At 49.1% G+C, this 19041-nt stretch overlaps 7 protein-coding genes across 7 annotated transcripts; 1 reads left to right on the top strand and 6 right to left on the bottom strand.

Annotated features, from left to right (window-relative positions):
• Nucleotides 1–906: 906 nt before the first annotated feature.
• Nucleotides 907–4367, bottom strand: BDW70DRAFT_157780 (putative ubiquitin conjugating enzyme; the record flags this gene model as incomplete). The annotated part of the gene is made up of 2 exons (XM_073740415.1): nt 907–4154; nt 4205–4367. 2 exons carry the CDS (start codon nt 4365–4367, stop codon nt 907–909), a joined length of 3411 nt encoding a protein of 1136 aa, XP_073598151.1.
• A 5401-nt stretch (nt 4368–9768) lies between these two features.
• BDW70DRAFT_11323 (uncharacterized protein) lies at nt 9769–10450 on the bottom strand. The gene has a single exon (XM_073734593.1). The coding sequence runs from the start codon at nt 10340–10342 to the stop codon at nt 9851–9853; it is 492 nt and encodes a 163-aa protein (XP_073598150.1). The 5' UTR covers nt 10343–10450; the 3' UTR covers nt 9769–9850.
• Nucleotides 10189–11024, bottom strand: BDW70DRAFT_11316 (uncharacterized protein). The gene is made up of 2 exons (XM_073734592.1): nt 10606–11024; nt 10189–10554 (listed from the first exon to the last, which is right to left on the bottom strand). The coding sequence occupies exons 1-2, from the start codon at nt 10981–10983 to the stop codon at nt 10405–10407; spliced, it is 528 nt and encodes a 175-aa protein (XP_073598149.1). The 5' UTR covers nt 10984–11024; the 3' UTR covers nt 10189–10404.
• Nucleotides 11025–13483: 2459 nt separating this feature from the next.
• Nucleotides 13484–13786, top strand: BDW70DRAFT_131524 (uncharacterized protein; the record flags this gene model as incomplete). Its single annotated transcript, XM_073735999.1, has 1 exon — nt 13484–13786. A coding segment is annotated over exon 1 (229 nt), but the record flags the coding sequence as incomplete, so codon positions are not given.
• Nucleotides 13787–15209: 1423 nt separating this feature from the next.
• BDW70DRAFT_131523 (uncharacterized protein) lies at nt 15210–15793 on the bottom strand. The gene has a single exon (XM_073735998.1). It carries the CDS (start codon nt 15565–15567, stop codon nt 15373–15375), a length of 195 nt encoding a protein of 64 aa, XP_073598147.1. The 5' UTR covers nt 15568–15793; the 3' UTR covers nt 15210–15372.
• Nucleotides 15788–16365, bottom strand: BDW70DRAFT_131522 (uncharacterized protein). The gene has a single exon (XM_073735997.1). The coding sequence runs from the start codon at nt 16293–16295 to the stop codon at nt 16008–16010; it is 288 nt and encodes a 95-aa protein (XP_073598146.1). The 5' UTR covers nt 16296–16365; the 3' UTR covers nt 15788–16007.
• Nucleotides 16366–16586: 221 nt separating this feature from the next.
• BDW70DRAFT_131520 (uncharacterized protein) lies at nt 16587–17781 on the bottom strand. The gene is made up of 2 exons (XM_073735996.1): nt 16824–17781; nt 16587–16730 (listed from the first exon to the last, which is right to left on the bottom strand). The coding sequence occupies exon 1, from the start codon at nt 17438–17440 to the stop codon at nt 17099–17101; it is 342 nt and encodes a 113-aa protein (XP_073598145.1). The 5' UTR covers nt 17441–17781; the 3' UTR covers nt 16587–16730; nt 16824–17098.
• Between the last annotated feature and the right edge of the window lie 1260 nt (nt 17782–19041).

Here is a 19041-nt window from a genome sequence, read left to right as displayed (position 1 = left end):
TATTTATGCCAGCCTGCTGCATCCTAGATTGGCAAGTAGTATGAGAAATCATCATTTTATTTTTTATCTTTTTTATGCTCCAAGATACAGGGGACCGGCTGGATATGAATCTGGTAGGACTTCAGAAGCTCACAGATTGGTCGAGAGAGGGGGTGTACGTGGGAATGTTGCACTGGGTATTCCTAAATCAGAGGATTTCAGGCCATTTACCTGATTTTCATACTATCAGGGATACGGTGGTATTTTATATTGCATTGTCTCCAGCAGATTTATCCTTTCGCAGCCTTGCAAGTACTTATAGACCGTACCCGTTAAAAAAAGGTAACAAAACGCAAACTTGTCCATAAGGCAGAAATCTTACCAGCTGCGGTACACCCTTTGACTACTAGATAGGGTCACATTCAGTATGAAACCGTATACATTGAAGACACATATCCGCCAGCTGAACCAGAGGGCGGGTAGTGTAAGCAAAGAGAACCCGCAAGGGACTAGTCGCTTGCCGACTGCGTCGCCCTCTCAGGACTAGCACATGTCTTAGTCGCCGTGCATTTGCCGGTGAATCATTGCTCGCAACATTGTTGGCGAAAAATACACCAGAAAAGTCTCCAACTCTGTTATCCTAGGTATAACCAGGGTGTCGAATGCACTGGGCGCGATCGCGTGCGAAACATCCAGTCCTTGTATGCGCCGAGCTATAAGCAGCCGCTTAGTCTTACCATGATCTAAATCGAAATAGGTAAGTCAGGGAAGGTTGTAATGAGGATACCTGTGCAGTTAAAGAAGGGAATGAAAGATGTAGATACACCTGCAGCTGTATCATTATGATAAGTCAACTTCATAATCATAATTAGCGCCGTACGTACTTGCGCTTGGAGCATCGCCTTGACAGATTAGTGGACTTAGATTCTACCATCGAATTTGTTCTAGATCCTTAGGGACCTCCCAGCCATGAGCAATGCAAACCCTCTTGTACTCATTGATCGCCTCGTCGATCCTATATTCCGTCCCCTTCGCATTGAAATCCAATCTCGCGGGCCGCGGGAATTCATTCGTAATCGCCATCCGCACCTGCAGCAGCACACTCTCGATCGAAAACGACGGCAACCAGCCCGTGTTCGTCAGGAGCTCTAGGCACATCGCACCGCCAGCGGTGATATGGCCGCCACCTCCCAGCGCGAACCTAACGAATCGCGGCCGAATGATTCGTAAGAACGGTGGAACGAGCGGAAAATCAGCGGGAAAGCGCATTTCCATAATGATGCTTGTCATATTAGCTTTTTCGAGGTCTTTCGCAATGAACGAGCTCTTGTCAAAGCTGTGCAGCTCGACGATCCATTGGTAGACATTGTCGATGAGGTTGCCGTTGATGTACCAGCCTAGTTCGTGCAGGGGCTGTTTTTCTTGAGTTTCCAGGGCTTGGCCCAGTATTCTCTGGAGAGTGCGTGTTGCCCGAGGTGTTGCGTATCTTGGTTCGCTAAGAAGCTGGATAGACGAGCGGTCGAGCGTGCCCGGGCCAAAATCTGTGAGAGATTCGTATTTTCGCTGCTTTCTGCGGTCTGTGCCTTCGTCGCCCGACAGCAACATCAGCCGATCCTCCGGATGCGTTTCAACGCTGGCGTCGTCATCGCCGTCATGGTGTGATTCATCTTTTGAAATGGAAGAAAGTTTGCGCTTTCCCTTCTTGACTATCTTTGGCTTAGGCTGACTTGGTTGACTCTGTGGCGGCTCTGCTGCCTCTCTGGATCGATGACTGTTTGTTGCGGAGATAGGGATCGTTAGTACTGCCTGATTACTCCCATAAACAGGACGGTTCGGATCCTGAGCATAGACGTGCGTCATTTTCTCGGCCTTTGGCCGTAACGGAAGGCCTACTGATGAAAACCCCGAGTCGACGAAAAGATATCTCGGCTGGACCCAGTCCAGGTGCTGCACCACATAGCAGGAATCTGAGCAAACAAACTCTCCTGGGGCATTTACTACCTCGTTCAAAGCTATAGCCATCGTACTCTTCAGCACACTGTGCGGCCAGTAAGAGTTTGACGTGTAGTTGTGATGCCGACTACTATATCCGATCGAAGTGTTAAATTGCGGAGCCATGTAGATACCATTCCCACAGCTTCTGCCATTGACAACTTCCTTGTAGTGAAGGCCCTCTCTGAGGATGCTGTGCCAATTGTGCAATGGGCTTCCGTGCCAGGCAAATAGCGTCGGGTACTGGAGGTTAAGCCGCTTAGCCGTCTTGTTGACGGCCGCCACAAACCGCTGTTCCTTGTCCGGAGCGCCCTGCGCGAAGCGGAACTGGATATACGATTCCATCTCTGGTATCTGGTGCTGCGGGTTATTGTCATAGATGATGACTGATCGGTTAGATCCGACAATCCATTGGAGTATGTAGAGTGCCGAGAGATTGATCCTATCCAGCCATTCTGAAAGAGGTCTGAGTTGACCACCGCGCTTTTGATCGATATATAATTTCATCTTTAGTACACTAGGGAGGGTATCCAGAAGATCCAATGCCACACTGGCTCTTTTACTCGGCGACAGCGAGCCGATATCCGTATCGTAAGTGACAAACTGTACCTTTCCTGCGTAAAATTCTTGAGACCTCAGTTGCGTCAAATGTCCGCGGAATATCAAGTCTGAAAGGTATATAATGGGCTGAGCGGAGATGTCTTTCACCCGCGCATGAAGCTCGTTTCCGGACCGCGTCAACCCTGGAGGCTCGCTATACGCTGGAGTATGCCGGTTCGCCTGGGTGCTGGTATTAGGAGAAGGGGGGTCCAGGAGAATCACGATCCAATCGCCAATTTTAATGCTGTAATTGTGGTTCATATGAATAGTAGGTCCGTATTTCGTATCGTAAATCAACTTCCCTTCATAGAGGCTCACGTTGGGATCCGTAGATCTATTCGGATTGGGCACTTTCAGCGGAAAGCCGGTCGGGAAGTCTTTAAGTTTCCCTTGAGCGGCTCTGTTATAAGCAAAGCTTATGAGCAGGTCGACAACGTATGGCTGTGACGATATCTCCCACTCCAGGCTGGGTCCCATCCCAAGAGCCATGTACTGATACAGACACAGTCCGTTTGAGCACACAAATGGTTTGAGGGCTTCAAACCCAGCGTCAATCCTGCAGTAGCAGTTAAGACAGAATTCGGTGCACCTGACGAATCGGCGAAGTGTAAACTGCATGGCGACTAGGAGTAAGGACATCTCAGATGGGTCCACAGTATTAGCCAGGTGATCATGTTTGAGGAAGCTGGGCGGCGACCCTCGCCAATCCGGCTCAAAGTATTTCTGCTGGCTTGTTGGTTCATCGGAGACTAGGAGCCTTCCCTGACCGTCATTCATGTACAACTCTGCCCCTGTCCATGAGAACTTCTTCTCCAAACGGTATCTGACAATGTCTATGAAGCGACTGTTGAGCAGGGCCTGGAGAGACTTCCCAATGAATATTGAGTGTAGAACCGGCTCCATGCTACCCTTGTTAGTTTCCTGACCTGGATCAGCCGGTCCAGGTGCAGCTTCGTTAGCAAACACATGCAGCGCGGAGCTCAAACTAGGCTTGTAGTCCGCACAGACGCCAGCATATAGTTTAATCATACCGCATTCTCCAGGCCTTTGGACCACATCGATTAGACGCCGGTAGCCATACGGATATCGAATGAGGAGGACAAGATATTGAGACGGCTGGAGGCCCCACGCCTCCATGGCTTCACCAGAGATCCCTAGCTTGGAGATGCGCCGAGAAGCCGACAGTATGATAGTGCCTTCCGGATCACCCAGATACCCTACACGGAAGCCAGCATTTCGAGCTTTGCGAAGATCGGCCCGGATGCACTTTTTCACGTTGATACTTTCCGCCTGTGGGTTGACGTCCAGACCAGCATCGCTGCCTACCTCCCAGCCAATCTCATCAGCACTGGAATCCTGGTCACTGTTGTTAGCGCTGCTGTCCTGCTGGAAACCCCAGGGGCCATCGCCATCGCCCGAAGTAGCCCTATTCAGGTAATTGGAGACGGTGTTCAGGAAAGCGCCAAGAGGGAGGCCATGGAAACTATCGAGCGAATCCTCCAGAAATCGGGGAACAGTCTCGGGAACGTTTTCCGAGACAGTGAATACGAAGTAGTGGTGTCCCCTAGGATACTCTGCGCTGTCTGCCGGCAAGTCAGCCTAGCTCTCAACGATGCTCGTGTTTGGATCTTACCTGGAACCGAGACCTCCACATCGATGGAGCGAGCGTCGAAGGGAGAAGTGTAGGTGAAGTAAAAAGAGCCATCCTCACTTCCAGCTCTGACGTCAGTCAGTTGAGAAAACGCACCTGGAAGAAGAGCATCTGCGAGGTCTCTCTGGAAGTCCTTTCGCGGCATGATGACCAGTTGGCAAGTATTGGCAATGCCAGAGAGTTTGGGGATCAGACTGGCGATAAAGCAGAATCGCAATGGGAAAACATGTTGGGTCTGGGTGTTTGTCCAGAAACCAAGGCAAAAGAAAAGGTGCAGGAAGTCAAGCTGGAGGAAGTCAGAGTTTCATTGTTTACTGTGTTGGCGGCGCTTGGAGGGCGTACGCATAATACCTTTGTTACACATAGTAAGCAGGCAGGATGGTGCCCTCTGTACCGGTATTACAGGATACAAGGCTTGGGCCGGAAGTAACGAGCTGAAAAGTGAAGTATCAGTGACATTCTATTCGATTAGAGTCATTTCAGCCTATATACCTTGGAGGAAGATTGCGACTTTAATAAATTCCATACCAGCCATGCGGGGAGAGCTTGGCTGTGTCACTACTTATCCAGATACCCAAGTACCAATAGATAGGCAATTCTATCGTTCAAAAACCTACAAGGACACACTCCTTTCCTCTTTCAGCCATTGCCGCTTTAAGAGGGTGAGCCGGGTGAGTCAGGTGAGTCAGGTGATTTGCTCACCTCTTCATCACCAACACTCACCCTTGACTGTTAACTTCCCCGTGTGTCGACGCCAGTCTTCTAGCTGCTTCACTTAGGCATTAACGGTGCGTCGACTAGGAGACAGGGAACATGGCTCTGAGAAGTCAGGCTCCTGGGGCGCCCCCCCCCCCCCCCCCCCCCCCCCCCCCAAACAAAAGGCGCGAAGACGTCCTGCCTGCCCTCCTTGACATCTCTTCCACTCCTTTCGTCCTGACATCTTGCATCGCTTTGAATTCTGCTGCGTATTCCTTCTCTCAGTCCTGCTGTAAGTACTGCTTTTCCCCTTTGCATTATACTCTGTCTCTGTGCCGCAGAAATGCCCAAAGGAAGACAAAAGGTTGATAGACTAGCTGTTGCCCAAGCCAACAGCTATATCCGGGGAGCAAATTGAGAAAAAACCAACATCACTGTGAGACCATCTATTCAGAGTGATACGGAAATACAAGGCCACGTGATCTCCGATGGCTTGACCGTACATCACCTAGTTCTAGAAGGTTCTCACCCTCCTATATGTATATATAGTGGGGGAAAGGAGAGACAACAAGAAGAAGGAAGAGAGCATTTGGCAACGAGATAGAGAATCAATCGTCATATGGCATCCGATCCTTAGTAGGCTACTTAGTAGGCTACGTCCGTGTAGTTGATACAGTTTCCTTCTGCCCCCATCCCCTCTGAGCATCCACAACACAGAGAAATCCAAGATTCTCCAGGAACAAGTTCTATTGGACTATACTGTGTCGGTGCTGCCTATACTTCTCTATTTTATACTTGTTCATCTTACTGAATCTTTATCTCTTGAGTGTCACGGTCCCGCGTACCGTGATCATGAGCTAGCCTGGACTACAGAGCAGCATTTCTAGGCATGCTGCTAGGAGTGTAACAAGCAATTATCTCGCTTCATCATGTACACCGGTGTACACGATCGGCTGCTTGTAGCCATTCAGCAAGCCGTTTTGGAGGCCAAGGCCTGTCTGGATACCGCGCATGATACTCAGCAACTTTCTCTGGTGCATTCATGAAGTCACGAGCAGGGTACCACTTGTTGTCAAAATCGTAGCCAACATAGCGAGCCTTATATTGCAACTTCTTCCTGCAAAGTCTCGATGCCACAATCTCTTCCACCTCCCATTCCTCCTGACCGTTGATCTCTAATGGACCCTGAGGATCAATGATCTGTCCCGGCAATGGGTCACTCTTGGACGCGCGGCGTAGTTTATCAGGTAAGAACACAGGATGTATTCGCAGCTCGGGCGGCAGATCTAGCTTGTAAGAGTTGCCAACCTTCTCCACAACCCTATACGGGCCGGTCATCTGCTCTGCTAGCTTCTTGCTCGGACGGCCAAGATCCCAGTCGTCCGTGGTTAGCTTGACCCAATCATCTACCTCGAAGGACTCATCACGCCTCTTTCGGTCTGCATTCCGCTTCATACGCTCTTGTGATCTAGCCATATGCTTCTTTGCAAGCCCCCAGGCATCCTGGATCCGTCTTGCCATGTCAAGTGCCTCGCTGCGACTAGCAGACCTAGCTGACGGCTCTGCAGGGGTTCTCCAATCCATAGACGTGCGTGGTTCGAAGCCACGCTCAACTAAGAATGGAGATATTCAAGTTGACTCGCTGGGCAGGCATGCTGACGCGAAGTTCAGTACAGGTAAGAGATCATCCCAGTCATCTTGGTAATAGGAGATAAAGGGCCGTAGGCGCTGCGCAATCCACTGATTCATGACTTCTACCTGTCAATTTGCTTCTGGGTGCTGGTCAGATGTAAGGATTACCTTCACTCCTAGGATCTTGCAAAACTCATTCCAGAATTCTGATACAAACTGGCCTCCACGGTCTGAAACCACTGAATCTGGAAGCCCTACCCAAGGATAGAAATGTAAAATAAACAGACGAGCCATTTCACGGGCTGTGATGGTCTTCTTGCATGGTACAGCATGTCCTCGCTTGCTCAGTCGGCACACTGCAACGAAGGCAGCGTCATGGCCATTTTTTGACTTTGGAAATGAACGAAAATCAATGTTGATGTGCTGCCATGGCCGCTCGGGGATTGGAATGGATTTAATAAGCCTGGAGGTAGGTCTCGCGGCCCCTTTGTACGTTTGAAGACCATGCAGTTGTCAAGATATCGCGTTACATCGCGACTCCATGTTGGCCAGTAGTAACGGGCCTTGACTAAGGCCTTCATCTTTGTACGCCCCGGATGAGCTGTGGATGGCTGTCGATGTATCTCGTCTAACAGGCGGGCCAGAAGATCATCTTCGTCCAGAACAACTAGGCGGTCCCGGAAGAGTAATCGTCCTTCTTCATCCAATGTCCAATCCTGTTGTTCCTTACGTGCTTTCTCCCGATATGGCTCCAGCAGTGGACTATCGCGGTTCCTTGTCAGAATGCGGTCCACAATATGCAGTTTTCTGTCTAATAGCGTGATCTTGATGTCCTTCTTCACTCCTGGTGCTGATCCAACAGAACTCTGCGGGAGAACTCCCTCCTCCAACCACTCCCGACGTAGCAGCACTGCTGTACAGTCCTCTGCATTATCTGGCATCTTCTCTGGACGAGAGAGTGCATCAGCAAGGGTATTTTCTTTGCCCGGCGGTAACGGATCAGGAAATGGAATCAAGAAAGGAATTCAGACCAGTTAGCCTGTCGACGGTTAAGTTCTTTGTCATGAAGTATTCCAGTGCCCGGTGGTCTGTATAGATATCAAAGCGATGCTCATGCTGTAGGCCCTCAAGTTCAGCCCTCCATTCAGTTAGGGAGCGTATGATCGCAAGCATCTCCTTGTCATAGATATCATAGTTCAGCTTTACGGCACTCATGGTCTTCAAAAAGTATGCAACAGGGTGCCAGAGATCCCCATGCTTCTGTTGAAGGACTCCGGCCACTACTCCTTGTGAGGCATCTGTTTCAACACGGGTAGGGAGATGTGGATCGTAATGGCGCAATACGGGTGTGGAGGTTAGCGCGCGCTTCAGTGCCTCAAAGGCTTCCTGGCAGTCACTACTCCACACAAAAGGTGTGTCCTTACGGGTCAGGTAGTTTAATGGACTGGCTATGCGGCTGTAGTCCTTGATAAAGCGTCGGTAAAAGTTGCAGAAACCCAGGAATGACTGTACACCCCTTACTGTATTTGGAATGCTCTAGTTGCTGATGAGGTCTTTGCAGGATCGACCTCTATTCCTTGTGTAGAGATGATGAACCACAGATATTTCGTTCGGGTAACATGGAATTCATATTTGTGGATTGCTGCTTGCAGGCCTGCAGCTCTCAACCGCTCCAGAACTGTCCTTACATGCATCTCGTGTTCCTGGATGTTGTCACTGTAAATCAGTAGATCATCGACAAATGCTGTCACGAACTTGTCCAGGCAGTCCATAAGGATTGAGTTTACATATTGCTGGAAGATTGCTGGTCCGTTAGTAAGGCCGAAAGGCATGACCTTGTACTTGAAACTGCCAAATCGAGAACGGAATGTTGTCAATTCTTCCGATTCCGGGTCCATCCGTAATCGGTGGAATCCTTGGCGGATATCCAGCTTTGTGAAGATCTTTGCATGAGAGATCCGTTCTAGGACCTCGTTAATCAGCGGGATAGGGTATCGGTCCTTTCGGGTAATGGCGTTTAGCCTGCAGTAGTCTACACAGAAGCATAATCCAACCCCAGGCTTCTTGGCCATCAAAACGGGGATGCGAAAGGGGCTGTAGATGGTTCGATAAACCCCTTTCCGAGGTTATCCACGATGTACTGCCTCACTGCTTCGAGCTCCTCCGCCGACATCTTGTACAAAGGGCCATAGTTGATATTGTTTGGCTCTGTCAGCTCGATTTTTGTATTATGGCCGTCCCGTAGTAGAGGCAGCTCATCTGATTTTTGTTTCTGGAAGACATCTACCATATCATGATATTAAGATGGGAGAGTTTGCTTAATTTGCGCAATCTCATCTTCTTCACTCTCCAAGTAGATTTTTGGGCTGCGGTCCGCTAGGATGGCGTCAACTTCCGCGATTGAGGTAACAAAAACTGCATTGCCCTTCCGTGAGGCTGTCCGATGGAATCCGGCTGCTCCAATAACAGCAATATCAATTCCCAGATCTATGAGTTTCCTGCCGGCCTTCTTTTGCTCCTTCGGATCTGGCTTGGGTGGTTTTTGCAACTCGGATTCTTGTACGAAGCTTTTATGGCACTCTCCATCTTTGCTAGCGCAGTTCGATAGTCCACCCGTTGGGTGGGCGGAGACTGGTAGCGGGCCTGCACTGAGCGCTCCTCCTGCTCTATCTTCCGGTCTCTCCGTGCAATCTCCTGCTGGTATTTGCGGCTTACTGGTTGCTTGTTGAGTGCTCCCGGGGGGATCAGGAGGAGCATCTTTGTAGAGACCTCGTCAAAGAGAGACAGGTCTTCTGGCCACTGGAGTTGCTGAGTACTGCAGTCAGGAAGGATATGATGCTTCTTTAACCATAATTGGCCCAGTATCATGTCGTGACGGCCCAGTTTTAGGATCAGAAATGGTGTATGGGGCAATTTGCGGCCATCAACCACAAGGTCTAAGAATATTGCATGTGTAAGAGGTGTCAAGCCTTCTCCACTAAACCTGGTGACGTCATAGTCACCTGCAATGCGTTCCATAGGGATCCTCTGAAGTAGCTTGCTAACTTGTTCGCAAGATCTGAATCTATACATGCAAAGGCATTTGCTCCAGTATCGATTAATGTGTTTGCTTCAACAGCCATCCCCTGGTGGGTGACCAATGTTTTGATTGAGAAACTGTCCTCTTCACGGCCTAACAGCTGCCGGAGGTCTAGTGTACACAAATCAATACTTTGTCCGCTTAGGAGGGAGGCTTTTCTTAAGCTTGATCGTTTTTTGGCTCCTCCTTTTCGGCATTTTCGGGGGGAGCTTCCAGGGATTTCAGGGTGGGCACGGCGGCCACGCGGCTCTTTTTGGGCAATTAGGCGTTATATGTCCCTTCTGGCGACAGTAAAAGCAGAGACCTTCCAGGCGGCAGCGTTGGCGCTCTTCGGCGGTTATTAGCACCCATCCTCCTGGAGGGGCCTTCTCTGCTGGTGCCGTGGTCACAGCAGTTGTGGCAGGAATGGCATTGACTGGTCTAGGAGCTTTGCCATTGCTCTGGCCACGGGCTGCAGGTGCAGTTGAGCTCTGGAGTTTGTCATGCTTCCTTGTCATATCAATAGAGGCAAGGGCGTCTGCAGTACGGTGGCAATTTTCAACAAAGGCATCGAAGCTCATACTAGCGTCATTGTAATAGTTCAGAACTGCAAGCTTCATACGGCTTGTCATTGACTCGTAGAGGTCGTCCTTATAGTCGTCGGGGTCAACGCCGGCTTCCTGTGCTAGCACGGAAAACTGCTGGAGATACTCACTGAAGGTCTTGCCCTTCATTTTCAACTCCTTATATTCGCGCTTGGCTTGTTTTTTGCGGTTAGGGTCTGAAAAAACAGCTCTCAGGTGGTCGAAGACTTCCTTTGCAGTCTGGTATGGGTTCTTGCTGTCTGCACATACTCGGTGGGGAAACAGTCCGCATTGACAGTTAGCTTACGTTCCATAGCAAGTAGCCATCCTTCAAACTTGGGGTCTTCCTTGCCATCTGACAACTGCTCAGGATCAGCAATCTTCTGGGACTTTGGGGTACTTGTTGCAGATACCACAGACATAGCATGGCTGCTCTTGCGGGCGAGGTGGAGGGCCATCTCATTTCGTTCTGCAGTAACCTCCTCAAGCTTCTGGCGGAGTTCGGCTGTCACGGGGTCTTCTTCGAGTTCCCTATTAAGGTCCAGAATCTGCTGTTTCAGGTCGGCATTCTCTGCCTCCAGGACTGCCTTCGCACGGCGAAGGGCTTCATGGTTTTGTAGGTGCTGGTCAAAGACGCGGTCACATGTTTCTTGTAAGCGCTTCCACTCCTTGTCATCTCGGGCGATCTGCTCGCGGGCGAACTCTTCGTATTGGACGGGTTCTTCGGTGTTCTGGTGGAGGATCGAGAGACGTAGGCGGTCGCGCGTGTGCATTGTGGCTGGTCTAGCCATTTCGAAGGCTTCGAGCGGTTCTAGCGTTGGTTCGAGCTTTAGTTCAGGATTTCGGGCACTGTCATACGTTGTCAAGCTTCCTGCTGGGTCTGCTAAGCCAGGTTCAGAGATCTTGAGTGGTCCGACCGTTAGAAGCGCCGCCGGAATGCGCGGTAGGCCAATCGTGTGGCTTAGACCTCTACCCACAGTGGGTTTCGGGGTCTGTAAAGCCTCGATCGACGAAGAAAAAGGAAAGAAATGATGAGCGATGCTTAATATTAAGACGGCGAGCCTATCAGAACATTTAGAAAACCATTCTGGCGCTCATATTCAGAATACTAAGCATGGAGAGGAGAAATATGTACACGAAGGAATCATTTTGTGGGATGTCTACGAGGCGAAGCCTAACCTTATCTAGTGGGCGGTCAATGACGGCAGAAGTCGATTCATCGTGTACACCGGTGTACATGATGAAGCGAGATAATCGCTTGTTACAGTCCTAGCACCATGCCTAGAAATGCTGCTCTGTAGTCCAGGCTGGCTCATGACCACAGTACGCGGGACCGTGACACTACTGATGCAATCAGCCTTCACTGGCTTCAAAAGTCTTTACTCCTGCAACAAATGGACGTACAAGAGGGGGGTATCAATTGCTTATCCTAGATGGCCATGGGAATCATCACACGAGTTTGATCAAGCATGCCAGGAGAATAACAGGATACCTATCTGCATGCCTCATTCGTCTCACATTCTGCACCGTTTGGATGTTGGTTGTTTGAGGCCTCTAAAAAAAGTATATGGCAAGCTTATCGAGCATAAATGGCGCTTGGGATTCAACCATATTGACAAGCTGGATATTTTGAAGGCCTATCCTGCAGCTCACCAGGAGGTCTTTAAACCACAAAATATTCAAAATTATTTGCTGCAGCTGGGATAATCCCATCAAATCTCTCTGTAATGCTGGAAAGGTTGAATATAAGATTAGTAATTCCTACTCCCCGTCCAAGTCATGGGATTGCTTCTATGCCTTCATCTCAGCTTGCCAACCCTCATAGAGTCAGTGAAGTGCATCAAAAAGCTTCCTCAATCAGAAAGCCTCTAAGAAGAATTCTCAGAGTCCATCATCTCTATCCAAGCGAGCGCTAGATAAGTTTATCAAGGGCTGTGAGTTAGCCATTTACAATACTAGTTTACTAGCAAAGGAAAACTCAGATCTCCGTGTGCTATTACAAAAGATAGGCAGAAAAAGTGTCTATCCAGGCGCTATATGGCTCCTATAGGTGGCATATCAGTTCAGGAAGCAAGGGACCTTATTTCTTCACGAATGAGCAATAGAAAGTACAGAGGGACTTGTCAAGCAGCTCTAATAAAGCAGCTCTGGAGGCTCCTAAGCGAGCTTTACCAAAGTGCTCAGGATGCGGTATACTAGGTCTTATTATAAATAGATGCCCGGATCTTCAAAGTACATAGTTTAGGTGAAATTCATAATGTGTGGTTGTTAGGGATAGCTTCAACGTCGACAAGTATATAGATTCTGGAGGAGGCGACGGGTCGATCGGGAATTACGTTGCAAGTTTTAGTTTATATAAGTACAAAGTTGCACAAAGTTCCGTAGGTATATTATTACACCAGGGTTACTATAAGTTAAACAAACAATATGCTTACGCAAAGCGCGCCAACTAATAAAATCAAGAGGGCTGTTAGCTGATGATTACAATCAAAAGCGATCCCAACATCCATCTACCAGCTCAACTACGTGATTACTTTTGGCCCGATGGAGCCTGCTCATGAGGAACAAACACCCACTGGCCCTGCGGCAGGCTCGGGGCCTGGGTTAACGTCTGGTTTTGCATCAGCCCCGGCTGTGGCGACGCGAAAGCGTGACCTGCAATGCCGTTAGCATGTCTCCACATTCAGCAACCGAGACGGAGAAATCGACCTTGACTGGGGTATACATTGGGGACAGCCAGAGGCACTGTCGACTGGCCTGTTTTCGGGGCGCTACCGCCGGTGGTAGTCTGTTGAGGGGACTGCGGGTATGGATATGCGGGAGTCACAACGACAGTATTATGTACGGGCGTTACCGTCTGCGTCGGTATAGTAGAAGCAGCATAGTTCAGATCTCCAAGTATGCGCACAGCTTTCGTGAGCAGGAATATAAAAACAAGTAATAGCGCATCAAGGCTTTTCTGAAGGAGCGACATGAAGAACAGCCCGGGGAGGGACTGCGTCTCCACAAGGCTAAAAACAATGGTGTCGATTATCATGACGACGGACCGGAGGAGGAGGATGGACATGAAGATTTTGTAGCGGGACCTAATTCGCTATGCATGTAAACAATTTAGCATGTCCTTCAGCTAATATAAAGATGGACCGACGAACCAGTAGTCGTAAATCCAAACGATTCCTCACCCCAGACAATCTTGAACTCGAAACTCCCAATAGAATCACATTCGTCAACAACTGCAAAAAAGGGAATGCCGCGTACGACTCAACTTCCCCCGGGTGCCGGTCATACGGTGGATACCTGCGAACCTCGACCTGGTTCAGCGTATGAATGAACAAGTGGATTGTAATGGCGATAATCATCATCAGCAGCAGTATGCCCTGGACCGTCCGCTCAATATTCTTGTGGGTATGCTGTTCCTTGACCTTGTTTTCCTCTTGCTGCGGTGTTAGCATCTTTCGTGTGAGTCGGATCGCGCGGGACATCGGAAAGAGCACGACAAAGACGAGGAACAGCCATGCGACGTGGAGGAATATTCGCGCGGGAATCATTCCGGTAATGTAATCATAGAACTCCATGTCGCTGCAGGCATACGAGCCTGTATAGACAGTTTCTAGAAATGATGAGCTGGAGCAGTCAGATGGCGTGGTACAATAGTTTGACTGCGGCTAAGGGACCGTGAAGGGCTGCGTACAGAAAGAAGCATAACAAGCAAGACCCAAACCGAAATCGCAATAACAAAGGCATGCCCTTGATTCGTTTGCTTCTGACCATAAATACGAGATGCCATATCGAAATAATGAAGTATATCCCTAGGAAGGTGGCAGACGTGATGACATTTGAAAGCCCCCACCAGGCTGGTCCTGCGTTTGAGCACGCAGGGGCGTTGTAACCAGAGGAGCCTGAGCTGCTAGAGCCACCATAGTCAAAGGAGAAGCTGCCTCCGCGTCTTGGGGCCATTATGGTGCAGTGTGGTGTAAAGAATGAAAATTAGGAGTGGAGCATGAGCATGTGTGTGGACCTGTGGTATCCGTGAATCTGGAGTCGCGGGCGCTTATATAGCGGACGGCCACTCAATCTTGGTTTGCTTTGGATGAGGCTGAGTACACCAAGTATCTTGGTTCATGCCAATAAAGGACGTGCAAAGTCATGAGTTGACCATGGCCCCCGAGGTAAACTCTTGGTTACTCGTATTGGCCAAACTTGGCGCAGAAACAATGCCCGGGGGCCAGTGAGCCGCAGTTGAATGGCGCACCAAGATGCCCAGAGCCCCAGCACGAGGGTGGATGACTTTTTCGACCCTTGGCTAGCGGTGGACATAACTCTTAGGCCCAGTTATTAGATGATGCGGATGGACGTTAGTCGAACAATCCGAGAGCCAATTCCTGGGCCAAACTACGATATTTGAGTGGCTATAGCAAACCTTACGTTGAGGCATGATAGGATTAAGCTGGAGCAGAAATAATGGAAGATGGCTTAATACAGTTGAATATAGGGTGCTCTGGCATGGAAGGGTAATACCTGACGTACGCCATGCACGGCGGCCACCTCAACGGTTGGTTGCAAGGTAAAAACGCATGTTGACCTGAATATTAGGCGAGATCCTGATGGCCGGGCAGATTGAAATTTTGGCTGTTTATGGAGGATTAGTTATTTAAGTTAACCCTCCATGGTCTCAGAATTGCTGTTCTAGCCTTTCAACAAAGATATTGCCAGCGGTGATAGTTCCGAGATTCGGATACTCTGGAATAAATCATGTTTAAAAAATCATGGCCCGAGCAAAGATTTCCTGTACGGCCCTTTTTTAGACGGGGGTGGTGCAGGCTTCCCGTATTACTTTCAAGAATAAGTGCTGGATGATTCCTCATTGATTTCCCTTCCATACAGAAATTTGGTCCGATTAGGGATATCCATGGTCTCTGTTGCAATTCTGCAAGGTTCAATTGATGTATGAAGTAGGATTGATTGTTGTTATCTGAAGCTATCGCTAATGATATAATTTATTATTCCGTCTGACGGCCGACCATCTGGGTCACGGGCTAGGCCACAATCCTGCGAGCCAGGCATATGGGATATGACAACAAAGGAATTACAGATGATGATCCACATGCTCAGTGATTAATTTCGCGACTGTGGGAAGAATGTATAACAAAATCAAGCCTATGTGCAATGGCTAGGGTCGTTTATTGCACTCGTGACAAGGCACGAGCGAGAGGAAGCCTGCGCGAAGAGGTGCCAACAAATATAGACTTTTCATAAGGTGTGATTTTCCAGTCTTGGGCAACGGTATCCCAGTTTGCCAGGTCGCGGCGGTTCAGAGTCGCTGCCCATACTATCTGCTGTCCAGGAGCAAGGTGTAGACGTTCGAACTTCCGCATGACCCGCTTCAGCTCGTTGGGACCACCCAGTGACACGTACTATAGCCACGATTAGCAGCAGATCAATTTCCTCCAGAAGCTCGCAACTCGCAAGCTGCGGCACCTCATCACCAGCAACCTTGCCGGTGTTGGTGACGATTACGGAAATCCGGAACAGATCCTCGTAAAGACCAGGATTGCCGCCAGGACCATCACTGGCAGGGATATACTCAATGTTGGGCTCGCCGTAGTCAGAATCAACCGTGGACGCTTTAAGGTCGGTAAAGTTCAACCAGGGATAGATAAACTTAGAGATTCTCCTTAGTCCCTCCGGGTAGAGATAGACGCATCCTCGACCTTACCAAACGTCTGCGCAGCGTTCGTTTGGCCAGGAGTGGGGATATAGCTAGATCCATTGACAAGCTCAACATGGAGGCCAGACAGTTCGAAAGTGGTGTAGCTCAGACCGTAGCCAAACTCGTAGATGGGCGTTTCATTGTACTTGTCGAATTGACGGTAGGCAATAAACAAGCCCTCGTCGAAGTTGTCTTGAGGAGCACCGTTGCCATTGTTGGGCGCGGTGAGTAAATGGTTATCATAGGACGCACGCGTCTTACCCCAGGTAAAGGGAGTCTTACCGCCAGGGTTGACGCGGCCGTACAGCACGTCCGTAATAGAGTTGCCAGATTCCTGACCCGGGAGACCAGCCCATAGAATGCCAGTGACGTTGGGGTTTGCATACCACTCATCGATGATGTTGTGGAATATGCTCAAAGGGGAAAGGGCAGGAGGAAACTGTATCAACTACACCAACGTAGCCTACTAAGGATCGGATGCCATATGACGATTGACCATCTATCTTGTTGACGATAGATTCCCCATTGCTTTATTCTTACTCTTCTGTTCCCCCGCTATATATACATACAGAGGGTGAGAACCTTCTAGAACCAGGCGATGTCCGGTCAATCCACCGGAGATCACGTGGCCTCATATTTCCGTATCAGATGAGAACAGGTCCCACCGAATGGATCACCACAACAGTATTGTTGCATGCTCCGTGGCGGTCTTGATCACTTCCCCTCCGTTCTGCCAGAGGGTAAGGTCCTTGCGATCACCCATATTTCCGTCCACATTGATGAAACCTTCGCCGAAATTCGTATTTACGAAAACAAGCCACCCTAAAGGTTAGTTAGCATCATTCTCCGCGAACGGCGAGAGTCTCGGCTAGAACGAACGTGGACTGAGAGGCAACGGCGGCAACCTGCTGCGTATCATAGTTGTCCGTTACTGCAAAGGCATTTCCGCGACCTTCTAGAACCTCATTCTGAATGGCCTGTTCGGGAGTCACGAGGTAGGGGAAGTTGGCAGTACCACTACCCCAAGACATAGCCAGAGTGCCTTTGTCACAGCCACAGTCAGTACAACCATTCGCTCCCTTCGGGTTCGACCCGGCGTCTTCGCCCAGAATGCCGACGGTTTTTTTCCGGCCCGTCAAAGGGAAGGGCACCATCATTCTTCAAGAGTACGACGCTATCCGCGCCAATCTGACGGATCATGCCGGCATGGTCACGCTGCACATTGACGAACTCATTAACACGCTCATAAGCGCCCTCAGAAGGGAAGAAGTGCTCGAAGCCGTATTCATCGCGAGTCCACGAGCTGAAGTTGGGACAGTCCAGAGACGGTCGCGGCCAACCTTGTAGTAGGCTGCCATAATCCGAACCGCCATGTCATCAACACGCCACTGGGGAATGGTACCGTTTAGGACGCCAAATGTCAGGTTCGTGCCATAGTAGGATGTGCCGCTGTCGAAGCTGATATCTCCTGGCATGGACATGTCCATGCCAGCCAAGGCAGCGCCAACGCCGCCGTGGTGAGCACTCCAGTAACTCATGACGAAGCCTTGGAAGCCAAGTTCGGCTGGACCAGGGAGGCTCAATTAACCCTGCATAATTTGTTGACAAGGATGGTAGCTGCTATGTTATTTTTAGGTAGACGGCAATAGCGTTAGACATGGTGGTTACTATAACAACAGTATTACTCCTCATGTACCTACCCTAATTCTTCTACAGAAAGTAGAAGATGATGACTTCACGCTAATTGGGGACGCTGTCTTAACTTTTGACTGTGGTGATAGTGATAGACCTCTGGTTGAAGCTCCTAACCTTATCTTGCATGATACTACATACTTCCTTTTCTACTCAACCTACTGCTTCATGGACACTGAGTATGATATCTGTTAGGCGACCTCAGAATCAATCACAGGCCCATATACCAAGTCTGGTCAGAAGTTATTCAAGACTGACAACTATGCACTAACTTCACCTGGCGGAGGCACTGTTCATATATGTGGTAATAAGATGCTCTTCCATGGGTTCTGTAAGCCTAATAAGTAATGTATATATACTGCAAACATTGCTATTAATAGTGATCAAGTGACAGTCTTTGATGGCATCTACCACGATTAATTTCAGATCAAAAAGAGCAGTCTGGCGGTTGTAAAGTAGCTAATCCTTCATCATTTTCTTTCCTGGTCTAAAAAAACAAGGATCTTCAACACCACTTCCGCGATCAGACTGAATTAAATATTAATGGGCACTTTAGGGAACTTCATATCTGAGAATTCATGTACAGCCATCCTGAGGAAGGAACCTAGAGACCCATTGTGCTTATTTAGTCGCACTGTCTCAGAGGAATACTGTAGTAGGTTGAACCCTACTCTGAGAAGCCATCCTTAGAATTAAGACTATCTCCACACCGAGCTTCAGAATACTAGATATAGCCGGTCTTACCGACAGCTTACTGTCGTAAATGAAGTGATCCTGTTGATAAAGGGCTAAACTAAATCACGTTATTGGCTGACGGTACAATACAGATTCTTCTAGCGTGGGGGAATTAGGGCTTGTAACAAATATGACGGGAAATCCAATTCATATTGCTTCCAAGTAGCCGTCGAAACAAACAAGATAAGGCCGCACATATTTAAACTGGCGATGTCTTTCTGAGTCCCTCCGGAATATAAGGTTCCATATCTCTGTTACAGTGATCCCCGAGTCGAAATTGCAGACCAACCAGTGCACGGCCTGTGGTCCTATGACTGAAGAATTCGATTAACTATGACTTTCAGAGATCAACCGATTCTGGACTAGTAATACTGTCAGGCTGATACTTTCTGCTTTTAGCGGTCGCCCGCTTTATCCTTGGATTTTCCCGAGTATTTCCCTTAAACTCGGATTTTATTCAAGGGTTCATCACGCTCTGCATCCTAGTACTGGGACCTCGTACCCTTCTGCCAATATTAATACACCTCACTTCAAGAAAACATGCCGACCCGTCATTATGCGCCAGTAGAGTGGTTTCACCCTTTTGGTTTGCTGGTAACCAAGGCTTTTACGGCCTCAGCATACGTCTAGGATTTTACTTCCAATGAATTGCATTCATAATTGCCTGTCTTTGTCCGAGAAGAGAGTGCGGGTGTTGCCATGACATATGCTG

This window comes from Aspergillus foveolatus (genome assembly GCF_047715535.1).
Source record: "Aspergillus foveolatus strain CBS 279.81 unplaced genomic scaffold BDW70scaffold_11, whole genome shotgun sequence".
Classification (NCBI taxonomy): domain Eukaryota; kingdom Fungi; phylum Ascomycota; class Eurotiomycetes; order Eurotiales; family Aspergillaceae; genus Aspergillus; species Aspergillus foveolatus.
This window is presented reverse-complemented; position numbering and strand designations above follow the sequence as displayed.